This window comes from Montipora foliosa, chromosome 13, assembly GCF_036669935.1.
Source record: "Montipora foliosa isolate CH-2021 chromosome 13, ASM3666993v2, whole genome shotgun sequence".
Lineage (NCBI taxonomy): Eukaryota > Metazoa > Cnidaria > Anthozoa > Scleractinia > Acroporidae > Montipora > Montipora foliosa.
Genome location: NC_090881.1, coordinates 40,112,615 through 40,125,582, shown reverse-complemented (window position 1 = coordinate 40,125,582; position 12,968 = coordinate 40,112,615). Strand labels below are relative to the sequence as shown.

The window sequence follows — 12,968 nt, the reverse complement described above, 5'->3', positions numbered from 1 at the left end:
CGTCAATCTCAAGATCATATTCCAAAACACACGCCGCATCAACTCCTTTTTTCCATACAAAGATCCCTTGAACCGATCTCAGAGGTCCAAGGTCGTCTATAAAGCTGTCTGCTGGAACTGCGATGATTTCTACATTGGCAAAACAAAACGAAGACTCCACGACAGAAAAACAGAACATTTCAAGGCCCTATCTAAAAGTGACCATTCATCAGCCATTGCTGATCATGTGAAAACCACTGGCCACGACATCAAGTGGGATCACTTTGACATTTTAGCGTCAGGAAAAACTGACTTTCACTGTAAAGTTAAAGAGACTTTGTTCATTCAAGAGCTAAAGCCTTCCCTTAATGTAAATATTAGTAGTGAGAAGTTATTGCTGTTTTAGCTATTACTTTTCATTATGTTTTGACACGTACTGCTGCAGATCATTTTTCTCAGTCTAGGTTCCAGACCCCTATTGTTTACGATATATATATATAGTTTTTAAAAATTGTAACGGTCACTTTTGAAAATGTGTGTTGACTAGCATACGAAACGTCAAGTTTTATAAAAATGCGTTGGAATACAATGTTTATCACCGCTGTTTGTGTTAGTTTTATTTTATTTCCTCTGGATGGTCTGCAATACAACTTCTCGTGGAACATCCGGTTAAAAATGACATCGTCCTAAAAAGTCTTAAATACGCGTGTAACAGCATGATTTTTTCTTGTAAAAGCAATGCACCAATTTGCATGTTTTTCAATTTCTTAGAAGTCATATGATAAACGAACAGCGTTTTGTTGAATGTATGGCTATTTTAAAGATTAGAGAAACCACGGCTGAAAGTGGAAGATATGAGCCATGATTGCACTGATCAAATATATGAGAGAGTTCAAACCACGAAAGCTATGAACATTCATCGCATTGTGTTAAAAACTTTGCCAAATGGATTTGTTAAATCGAGCGTCAACTCTATAATGGTTCTTTAACAGATCCACCATCGTTCATGACAAGAGCTCAAGAACATGTTGTGCTTGAAGGTGACCCTGACATTGAATTAAACTGCACTGCAGACGGTGTTCCAGAACCAAAAGTCACCTGGACAAAAGTAAATAATGGTAGTGACAGTGACATACTTTTTACTGGTGAAGTCTTTGAACTGCCCAGTAACAGATCAAATGAGGGAACGTATCGCTGCAATGCAAGTAACGGCATTGGAAATGATGTTAACCGCACTGTCTCTGTGGTGGTAAATTGTGAGTATTAATTTATTGTACTAATAGCTTTAAGACATCTCTTTGAAGCTACACTTTAAGAAAGTCATTTGTATTTGAGTATTTCATAGGATTGTATTAAGCATGCCTGGATTTTAATTTATCGATATCTTAAATTTAATAATTTTGTTACCGTTGCTTATCAACTATAGACTGTTATACAAATTTAATAATTGTTACTAATTAACAATTAGACCCAAAGCCCGCAAGGGCTACGGGTCAATAGCCCATGAGGCGAAGCCAAATGGGCTATTGACCCGTGGCCCTTGAGGGCGAAGGGTCTAATTGTTTTAGTATCACCCAACTAGTCGGACAGAAAAGGCAATGACAAAGTTAGCAAATGCAAGTTGAAGAAATACTTATATGGGAATAAAACGAAAGAAAGCGTCACGCTGTTCGCTGCTCGAGGACTATTACTAATAGTCCTCTAGTAGCGTAGCCAATCAAAATGCAGGATTTGCATTAATCCACTAGTTGGGTGATACTAATTACTAATAATCAGTAATGAATATATTTATTAAAAATCTCTTACAAAGGAAGTTCCAGATCCGAGTTGTAGGTTTATACGGATCAAGTATTTTCCGTTGATTTTTATGACCGAAGCGCGAAGTGCATGGGCCATAAATTAACGAGAAAAACAAGGAACCTTAACTTTCAGTACGAACTGGGAAAAGGAGGTTAGGAACATATTAATTATATCTCTGTGGTAATCAGCCGCGCGGGAGGGAATCTAAGTAAAAAGGAAGGTTCAAATGCCACAAAATTGTCGCGTCAAAATCCGAAAAACGAAAAAATGTTCTTGGCTTTGTGAGATACTTGAAAGATTTGCAAGCTTATGCAACAGAAAGCACATGAAAAACTTGCTAGAGAAGATTTCATCGAAATTTCAGATTTAGAGGGCCGAACAGCGAGCCGTACTCCAGTGAGCTCTAACAGCTCAATGGACCAGTATTACGTGAGAATTATTATTGAAATACGTTTTAATTAATTGGGGTCTAATAAGAATGTCACTAATATTTTTACAAGGATGGTAAGCAACTTAAGGAGGTGTTTTGAAAACGTTTTTACAACGATCTGATGAGTAACGTATGTTAGAGTGTATGTGAATGATGCTAGTAAGGTTAGGTAGTGTGGGGTTGTACGTGATAACAAAAGGACTGGGTTTCAGTTGTTTTTAAGCGCTTCAGTCAGGAGAATGTCAGAGGCCAGCTGTATTTGCGTTTTGAGGAAGAAAACGGAGTAAAAACTTAGACTAGCATCAAATGTTATGTGATAGGTCAAGTGAATGATATTTGGGAAAACAAAATCTAAATCCATTCTTCCTAGCACACCGAGCACCGAGAAGAAGGATGGAGGGGGGCTGCATAGGTGTGGCGGCCCCACACCCAGGTTTTAACAATTTTGGTCTAAAATAGGGTATGGTTTGTGCACTCATCAAGTCTTGAATTGGGTCATGATGTTTTTTAGAAGAAGCTACTTCTTCATCATTTATCGCCTAATAGGCGATAAGACCATCAACAAAACCCATTCTCAGGTCTAAAATAGGGTATTGATTTTAAGAGTCAGGTCTGAAATAGGGTATCAAATTTTTTGGCTAGGTCTGAGATAGGGTGGGGAAAATCGCAGATCTTATTCTGAAAGTAGGGTAAGGGTTCATATTTTATGCTATTTTGTCTCACTGTTTTAGGATATACTAAAAAAAAACCATTCACCTCAGTGTCGGTGGCTAGTGGTGGATAGTGGTGGATATTTAACACAACAGTTTCGCATACAAATTAGTTACATGTAAACAACATTAAAAAAACAACACTTGCTAGAAAATGTTGCATCAAAATTTTAAATTAGCAGACTGGACATCGGGCCCCGCTGTAGACTATAGCCTGCTAAATTAGGCAAGCATAGCTTGCATGCTAGTCATCCGCTGCTCCCTGAAGTGGCTGTGGGGGAGCCCTAGAATCTTTGCAGGAACAACCTGTATCTAACAAAGGCAATAAATAACAATTATTGCATGAGCGCGCGTTAGATATGAGATGGTAAATAGCCAACGACGCTCGTAGCGCCGAGTTGGCTATAACCAGTGTCATATCCAACAGGCGCGAATGGAATGATTGTTTTACTAAATTCCTTAAACTCCAAAAGTTTGGAAGTACGAAGGACGAGCGAAAAAAGGAAGAAAATGCTAGCGAAATCGAAAAAACTTGAAGATACAATGCTGTGTAATACCTATACAGACGCAGGCTCATCACAAAAACATTTCTTACCTTTTCGCGTAATTCTAAGCTTCGAAATTGGTCCAAACTTTCCACGAAAAGCGTTTTTCTTTGCCTTATACCAAGAGAAATTTCGCTAAGCGCAATCATCTACCATATAAGGTCAAACTGAGGTATATGAGCTGATAACCGAGATTGAGTGCACCAATTAGAACACAAGCATTGCATTATCCGAGCTTGAGAATTTAATAATTGACAATTATTCCATAAGCGCGCGTTGGATATGAGATGGTAAATAGCCAACGAGGCGCGTAGCGCCGAGTTGGCTATAACCAGTCTCATATCCAACAAGCGCGAATGGAATAATTGTTTTATTAAATTCCTTTAACTCCAAAAATTTGGAAGTACGAAATACGAGCGGAAAAGGTGAGCAAATCCGAGCGACATCGAAAAAAAAACTTGATGAGAACTGATGCGATGTTGTGTAATACCTTGTTGTCAGACAGACGCAGGCTCATCACAAAAACATTTCTTGCCTTTTCGCGTACTTCTAATCGTCGGAATTGATCCAAACTTTCCACAAAAAACGTTTTTTTCCTCCTTTTTGGTTTTATTCAAAGAGAAATTTGGCATTCCGACGAAAACATTTTTAGTTTAGCAACGCTTAACGCAATCATTTACCATATAAGGTCAAACCAAGGTATATGAGCTGATAACCGAGATTGAGTGAACCAATCAGAGCACGCGAAATGCATTATCCGAGGTTGAGAATTTAATAATTAATATTAGTGTATGCCAAAACAATGGATGGCATTGAAAGCGCGCGGTGATTGGCTACTCGAACTTCGGATATCCTTTGCTATTCACCTCCGAGCAACTCTTCTGGAACCCTATGCCAGTTCTTCGTGGAGAAGTGCCTTTAATGGCCGTTCCACTGGCATTGGAGCAACATGGCCCAACCAACGCAATCTATTTCCGATAAAAGTGATCTGAATATATATTTTGTTAGGGAGACCCGACACTTAATCGTTTGCGATTAAGTGATCCCATTTGATGTTAAAAATAGACCTGAGATGTCGTTGCTGGACGGTTCTGAGCAGCTTAATGTGCTGACGATACAGGGTCCTGGTTTCGCTACCATAAATCATCAGAGGGATGACGCACTGATTGTAGACCGTGAGTTTTGTTTCTACTGTCAGGTCTCTGCAGTCGAAAACCATTAATTAGAAATTAACGAGACTTAAAAACTGAATTGTAAAATAGAGCCAACCCCTCCGCCGACCCAATTATTGATGGCAATTTAAGATGGTGCAAGCAGAATGTCGATTCAACTGCGTTAACACTATAACACCCTTTCTGTGTTTACTTTCTAGTCAAACCAGAAAATTTCCTGTTTAAAGTTGAAAGCACTAAGGAAAACATTTGCAAAGGAGATCCTTTGAACATTACCTGCTCAGCTGAAGGGAAACCTACTGTCCATACATATCAGTTGTTTCAGAATAACATTCTAGCGCACACAAGCAGCAGTTTTGAGCTGTTTTGGAGCAATGCAACAACAGTTGGAGGAGAGGTCATGTACACTTGTGAAGCCAACAATACTGCGTCAACAGCAAATACTACGAGAACTGTCACTGTTAATGGTAAGGAAAAATCAGATATATTTAACTTTGAACTGACAGTTTACAGTACCTTACTTTAGACAGTATATTGGCCTTCTCTCTATAGATTTAAAAGTTTCATTTGGTTTACCATGCTTTGGTTATAGTAACGTAAATAACAATTACTAACCGAGTTCGAGGTCCGTCCTGTAAGTTTCGGACCCAATCTCGTTCCCAGGGTCTCTCTTCTCTGCCTCCATTGTCGTTGAGAAAAACCCCTGGGGCCGGTTGTTCGAAAGCGGATTAACTCAATGCAGGATTAGCGTAAAATTTTGTTTAATGCTTTCATCTTTTTGGTGAAAGTTCTCTTTCGCTAATTTTTGTTTTTCAAGATTTCCTTCTTCTACTGTAAAGTTTTGCCGAATATCAGCGTTGAACAGCATTTGGGAGTAGAGAAATAATTTCCTAAATTAATTTTCGATCTGGGATTAGCGTTAATCGGCTTTTGAATTGAACCAGATTGAATTGATTTTGTGACCAGATGATCATGGAGAAAACGTTTCACTGCAGTGTTTTATGTACTACACATGTGAAATTCAACGTGGAACGCAAAAAGTGGTGGTCAAACCCTAACCCGTGTGAAGGTCCGGATCAACGAAGAATGCTAATAGTTCGCGACAACTTTAAACAAAAGAAGATTTTGTCGTGCAACAAAGCAAGCGAAACGTTTACCCATGGGAGACAAACATGTTCAGCGATCAGCCGGTGTGATGTTATTAGAGTTCTCATGTCACGTATTGACCTCAAATCATCAAATCAAATTGTATTAACATGTGCAGGTATTTTATTTGGTTCTTTGATTCTCGTACTTGTTTGTCTTTCGAATATTAAACAACGTGATTCCTAAAGTAGACTGCGAGCAGTCCCTTCGTAATCAGTCAAGCGGCTCGTTTTTCTGAGGCAGTCGTATTTTGTCACGCAAACGAATGAAAAGGCCGAGGGAGGCTTGGGAAGGGAAGTCTAATGAGGGGCTGCACCCGTTGCAGTAACCGACGCGTTCAGAATGACCAAATCTGTTAATCTAATTAGTGAAAGTGATATGAAAAATGTTTCCACCCTTTTTTTGCTAAATGAAACACTCAAAACAACTTCAGTAATAGCCTCCTTCGGAGCCGTTTTTAGGCTCGGTTCGTGGGGAGGAACGAACCGAGCCTATTAAAAAATTGGCTGCGTAGGAGACTACTTCAGTAACGGCGTGGGAATATTTATGTGCATTTCGAATTCAATCAACTATTCGCAAAGAAAATCGCGGAAAAACTGTTATATTTAGTTTGACTTTAACGAGCGATACTCCAAAGAAGCCCGGTAAAAGGAGCGGTAGCAAAGGTAAGCAGAGAGAGTCTTCCGATTTTTGCCAGATTTGCAGAATAAATGGGACGACTCGTCAGTCATAAAATTGGAAGTCAGAAGACAGAGCTTGTTCTCCAGAAATAATGACTTGTTTGAAGCCATTTCCTTTAGAAAATTCCCTTTCTTCTCGAAGGCAACTACCCATAGATAATCGTTCGACCGAATCTGGTCTTCGGTGATGCTTCATCGAGGACCGATAACCACGATCGGATGGCGTTTGATTTTCGTCACCCGTAGACAAAGCTCTCATAAATATTGGTCTTGCCAAAACCAGTTGGTAGCAAACATACTTGCCCGAGTTTCTGCTCTTGTTTGTGTTCAATGTTTCCCATTTGAATGGATAAATGACCGAAATCTTCCGCAAAAGCCATTTCGTGCTTATAATCAAAGCACAATCTGTCAAGAAGTAATTAACTCGTCAAAAAAAATCTGACAGCGGTGCATTGTCAACGGACTAATCCGAATTTCCCGTTGCTGGTGCAACGAAAGCGTCGGTTACGGAAACGGGTGCAGTCCCTTCTTTCTCTTCTTTTCCCAAGCCTCCCTCGGTCTTTTTATTCGATTGCGTGACAAAACACGACTGTCTCACAAAGCTGCGGCTACACGAGCGATTTTTTGCTCGCACCGGTGATGCGATTTTTTCAAATTATGGCTGACCATATGACGCTCTCTCCTTGGTTCATTTATATTTTGTCGCAGCGACTTGTTGCCGGAAGTGTACACACGATGCGACAACTCTGCTTTCGGTAATTTTGTCCCTGCGATGAGCCGCACGAATTCAAACTGGTTTGAATTCGTGCGACTGATCACGGCGACAAAATTCTGCCGCAGCGACAATGATTTTCATGAAATTAACCGTGTCACACAAGGCGAATTGTTGCGGTGACTTGTCCCCGCGACGTGTCGCAGCGACTTATCGCCTAGGGTGTCCCGGCCTTTAAGCCAATGATGTTACTGTTTTGTGGCGATGTCGTAGTCATAGCCGTCGCCGTTTCTTAAATTCCCTAAAGGCCGGGACACACTGCGACACCTCGCAGGGACAGCAGCGTTGTCGCGCCATGTGTAGACTTCAGGCGACAAGTCGCTGCGACAAAATATAAATGAATCAATAAGAGAGCATCATATGGTCAGCCATATTGAATTAGAAAACTAGTTCACATCCCCCCTCATACAAGATCACTGCGTGCGCACCGAACAGGCGTCCTGTCGCAGCGGCTTGTTTGGCAAGTAGTATACAGGAAGTAACTTGTCGCAGAGACTTGTCGCTGCGACTTGTCGCCTAGTGTGCCCTGGCCTTATGGCGGCAGACAAGAACGACCCTGGGAAAGAGGTTGTTATGGACCGAGGTTTTTTCCAGCGGGCCGTAAATCAACGGGAGCAAAAAAATACAAATAAAATAAAAAATTAAGAAACGAGGATCCGTAACTTAAAGTACGGACCGAGAAAACGAGGTTAGTAAGATATTTATTACATGTCTGAGGTTAATCTGACGAAGTCTAGCGGAAGGTTCTACTGCCACAAAGATTGCCGTGTTAAAATCCGAAAAACTAAATCTTCCAGGGTGTTTAAAATAGCTGCTTGCAAGATTCAAACAGTTTTACAAGTTTATGTAAAAGAAACGACATGAAAAAGTTTCTAGATATTGTTTTATCGGAATTTTAAATTTATTGGGCTGTACAGCAGGCTGTACTGTAGAATATGGCGCGCTAATTTAGCCAGTCACAGCGCGCGTTCTATCTGAGAGATATAATAGTGATTATTATAATTAGACATTTTTTTGTATGCAGGGGCCAGCTGGACAATGTGGAAGCGCCGGATCTTGGGATATCTAACGAGCAAATTTGTTTATTACATTTTTTATCATTATAATTAGCTGTTTCACTTTATAATAATAACTTTAAGTTACTCGGTATTCATTTCTTCCACGTTCATTATTTTACGATTTAACTACTTGCACTTTAAAACAATTATTATAATTCTAATTACTATTTGATGTTGGCAATTATGCTATAGATTCTAAGCTGCATGACAATGTACCTTGAACGTGTTGAAAAATATTAATTGTATTATTTATAATTAATTTACAATCAATGGTTTCATCAATGATTAAAAAATAATTAGGATATTACGCACACTCTCATTGGTCAATATCTGAGTTAAGGTGAGAGTATGTAAACACAGCTGTGACATCACACGATTTTTGATCTTATGTGTTGTCAGACGCACGGTTTCATTAGTAGGAAATGCGAGCGTGTATGAAGAAAATCTGTTTCAATCAAGGAATAAAAAACAACATTTTCCTTAATTTGTCGAGTTATTTTTGGCTGTTTTTTCAGAGGTAATTAACATGGTGATGATGATGAAAATAATGATACACATACAAAATGACTCCTTCACGTCTTCCTTAGTTACCATAACATCGATACAATCATGTGATTCAGATGTAATGTTTTAGAAGTCGTTAAAAATGGGTTATTTCTGGCTGCTCTTTCAGTGCCTTCGACAGTTGTGCCAATTTCCAATGAGGTGATCACCGAAGGAGGAAATTTGAAATTGTCATGTCCAGCATTTGGTATCCCCCCACCAACTGTGTTTTGGGTCAACAGTAGTAATGGAGAGCGTACAAATGGAACTGAGTTAGTTATCAGAAATATTAGCAGGAATGAAGCTGGAGAATACAGATGTGAAGCAACAAATCCATGTGGAAATGCCTCGGAGTCTGCAACAATTGATGTACAGTGTAAGTCATCTGCGTCTATAAAAAAAGTGATCATAGCAAACATAATAAGTACATTGTACAGTCGGAAAGTACTTAGTTACCATTAGACATAAAAAGCCACAAGTATAAATCTGATAGACATTTGGATGTGGGATTCACTTTACTTAAACTTTTTTGTTTGACTTATTTATTCTTAACTTCTTGTACGGCAGCAATCCTGGGTGAACATTCTGTAGGTAAGCTTTTACGTAACTGTAAAGGTAACACTGACCAAAATATTATTACCAAAAAAGAGACACAAATACAAATTAAAACAGGGAAATATATTGGACAAAAAAGTAACAAACTTTGGCTATTATTTAACACTTACAGTAATTTCACTCAGGTTGTCGAGACGTGAGTCAAAGGTCGGCCTAAGAAGTCTCTCGCAGGGCTATACTTACCCGGACGATTGTACTTCACATAATTGATATTTTTGCGGGTAAGTTGTGTACATGTAGTCAGAGAACTGTGCTAACGTATTTTGGTCTTCATCATAGACCCACCAGAGGGGATCCAGTTACACGTGAGTGAAGAAGAAGTCTGTAATGGAACAACCATCTCTTTCAATTGCTCAGCTGAAACTGCGAACCCCATGGAACTAAATTATCAGCTTTATGAGAATAACATGATGATAGGTTCCATTAGCATTACTGGATTTTGGAACAAAACGATGACAGTTGGAGGAGTATTTGTCTATAAGTGCATGGTGAACAACTCTGTTGGGACAGCTGTGAGCTCAACTGTGTCTGTTAATGTCAATGGTAAGCATAGATCCTAATTGGAGCTAGTGAAAAGATCATGAAACATCTGAAAACTAATCCATAATTTGCATTATTATCCAACTGCACTAATTAGCGTATTTGCATTACTATCCAACTGCACTAATTAGCGTACAGACCACGCTGAAATGGAGTACAAATATCCTGCGATATTGGTGATACTGACATTTATAGATTTCACTCTGTCTAACGCCAGATTATTTTACTCGTCAATGGGGAACACTTTGGGAGTGAAAGGGTGAACAGCATCTAGGTTCAACATCTAGGTTCACTCAAAATGTCCCTGTTATGTCTTATCATGACATTCACCATGTCTTCCAAAAACTCCTCGTGGTCTTTATTACCCACGATGCCTTAGGCACCGTTTAGCATACATGACATCTCTTTTTTTTTTTTAAACTAGCACTAGGCTTAGGTTACATGTTCTTAAGGTTTTTGCATAGAGCAACGATGAAACTGACGAAATAGCCGACATAGAGATAAACAAAACTTAAAAAAAAAGAAAAGTTTAAACTCATTGTTCATAGTCTTTGAGGTATGTAGGTTGCTTGAACAGTCGACCGGAACGAGTGCGCATTGTTGGTTTTAGTCCCTGATCAGACATCACTCCTGTTTCGCGGAGTCTACCATGATGGTTAGTGCGGGAACATGTTTGCGAACTCGCTTGACCAGCTTGTAAATTTTCTTTTGACTCTTTGTTGAGTGACCGTGATGCTTGGCTCGTATTCAGATGTCTCCTATTTCTCCTGTACTTCTGACCCTCAGGTGTCTGGACGACATATGAACTGGGCGTGTGATGCTTGTTGACCACTGTTGCTTGGACCCATTTCTTATCTTGCTTGAGAGTCACCTTATCACCTTTGGCTAGAGGCGGCAATTCTTTACGACAGTGCTTATCCTAGTAGAACGTCTCTCTCTCTTTGATCTTCTGAAGGTGCTGCTGAATTTCTGGAGCTCCCTGTGGCTTTAGAAGCTCAGCATTAGTTGGAAGAGAGGTTTTGAGTCTGCGGCCCAAAAGAATTTGAGCGGGAGACAAGCCTATTCCATCCAAGGGAGTGTTTCTGTTATTCAGTAAGGCCTTGTAGGAATCTTGTACTTTCTTTAGCAGGTTCTCAATGGTTTGCACAGCTCTTTCAGCTTCACCATTGGATTGCGGATATAAGGGGCTTGACGTGGTGTGCACAAACCCGTAACTCCTGCTAAAATCTTTGAATGCTGAACTAGCGTACTGGGGACCATTGTCGCTGATAAGTTCATCAGGAATGCCATACCTGGCAAATTGACTCTTCAGGTGACAGATAACATTGTTACTGGTTAGGTCATCTAGCTTTGCAACTTCTATCCACTTCGAATAATAGTCCACAAGTAATGAATACCACAAGTAATGAATACCATTGAAGTCGAACAGGTCACCTCCGATTCTAGACCATGGTCTGTCTGGGGGGATCTCGCGTTATCATTGGCTTCCTGGCCTGAGCCTTTTGGAACTGGCTACACAAGGAACACTTGGACACTTTATCTTCAATCTGTGAGGACATTCCTGGCCAAAATAAAATGTCTCTTGCACGCTGTTTGCATTTCAGGATACATTGATGTGACTCATGTATGAGAGCGAGCATTTCTTTCCTCATACTCTGGGGAACTATCAGCTTCTGAGCTTTAAATAAGAGACCATCAATGGTGGAAATTTCATCTCTGTGGCACCAATGTTCATGGACATCTCTGGGTAATTCCGCCTTGTTTGCTGGCCATCCATTCAGGACTACTGTTCCTAATTCTTGCAAGGCTGCATTATCTGCAGTAGCGTTCTGGAACTCGGCGTACTTCTCTGGCGAAATGGGAAAGTGCGCAGTCAGGTGAATTTCATTCACTTCGAGGTCTGGAATAAGAGTTTCTGTAGACTCATGCAGGTAGGATCTACTCAAGGCATCAGCGACAGAAAGTTCTGAACCTGGGAGATATTTTACTTTCAAGTCATACCGTTATAGGGTCAACATCATTTTCTGCAATCTCAGTGGTGCTTGATGCAAAGGCTTACTTAAGATGTAGGCTGCAAGGGCTTGCGGTGTGACTCGACTTGGGTTGGTCTTCCATATATAAACTGATGAGACTTCTGTGTGCCGTACACAATTGCAAGGGTTTCTTTTTCGATTTGGGCATATCGCTCTTGTGCTGAAGTCAGGGCTCTTGACGCATATACTAAGGGTTTTCCATCTTCCAAGAGGACTGCACCCAACCCTTTGGAACTTGCATCAACTGACAGGGTTAGTGGCTTGCTTGGATCATAGTACCCAAGTACTGGTGCTGAAGAAGCCATCTCTTTAAGTTTCTGAAAGCTTGCTTCTTGATCTTGGTCCCAATGCCAGGCAACGTTCTTCTCTAGTACCTTTCTGAGTGGTGGACTGACTGTAGCCATGCTGGGCATAAACTTTCCAAAATACTGAATAAATCCAAGGAATGTTTTAAGTTCCCTAGTGTTCTCTGGGTGTTTCATTGCTTGTACTGCCCGTGTCTTTTCAGGATCTGGTTTCAAGCCCTCTTTGCTTAGGACATGGCCAACATAGGGAACTTCTTCTTGCTTGGAAAGGTTACGTTTATACAAACGTTGGCCGTGTAGCACTTATATTTTAAACAGAGTTAACTGAATAGAGTGTAATGTGAAGTGCTAGATTTCAATCCCATATGAAGGACAGAGAAAAACTAGACTCTGTCTCTGTCCTTGTGTTGGCCCATTTCCATCAGTAGGGCTAACGCTCACATGGTTCATATGGGATTGAAATCTAGCACTTCACATTACACTCTATTCAGTTAGTTCTTGCTTGATTTGGCATTTCTTGTCATTGAATTTGAGGTTGACTTCTCGAGCTCGGTCTAACACTTGCTTTAATCTAACATCATGCTCTGCATCATCTTTTCCCCATATTAGGAGGTCATCTACTATCACTTTCACACCTTCT

General features: G+C 40.2%; 1 protein-coding gene across 2 annotated transcripts in view; it reads left to right on the top strand.

Annotated features, from left to right (window-relative positions):
• LOC137982333 (uncharacterized) overlaps window positions 1-12,968 on the top strand; it is a 54,135-nt gene that overhangs the window by 10,084 nt on the left and 31,083 nt on the right. For both annotated transcript variants that reach the window (XM_068829417.1, XM_068829416.1), the window contains exons 3-6: window positions 972-1,235; window positions 4,837-5,103; window positions 8,966-9,211; window positions 9,730-9,993. In XM_068829417.1, coding sequence (XP_068685518.1) covers window positions 972-1,235; window positions 4,837-5,103; window positions 8,966-9,211; window positions 9,730-9,993 — 1,041 coding nt within the window. The remainder of the gene's footprint in view (window positions 1-971; window positions 1,236-4,836; window positions 5,104-8,965; window positions 9,212-9,729; window positions 9,994-12,968) is intronic.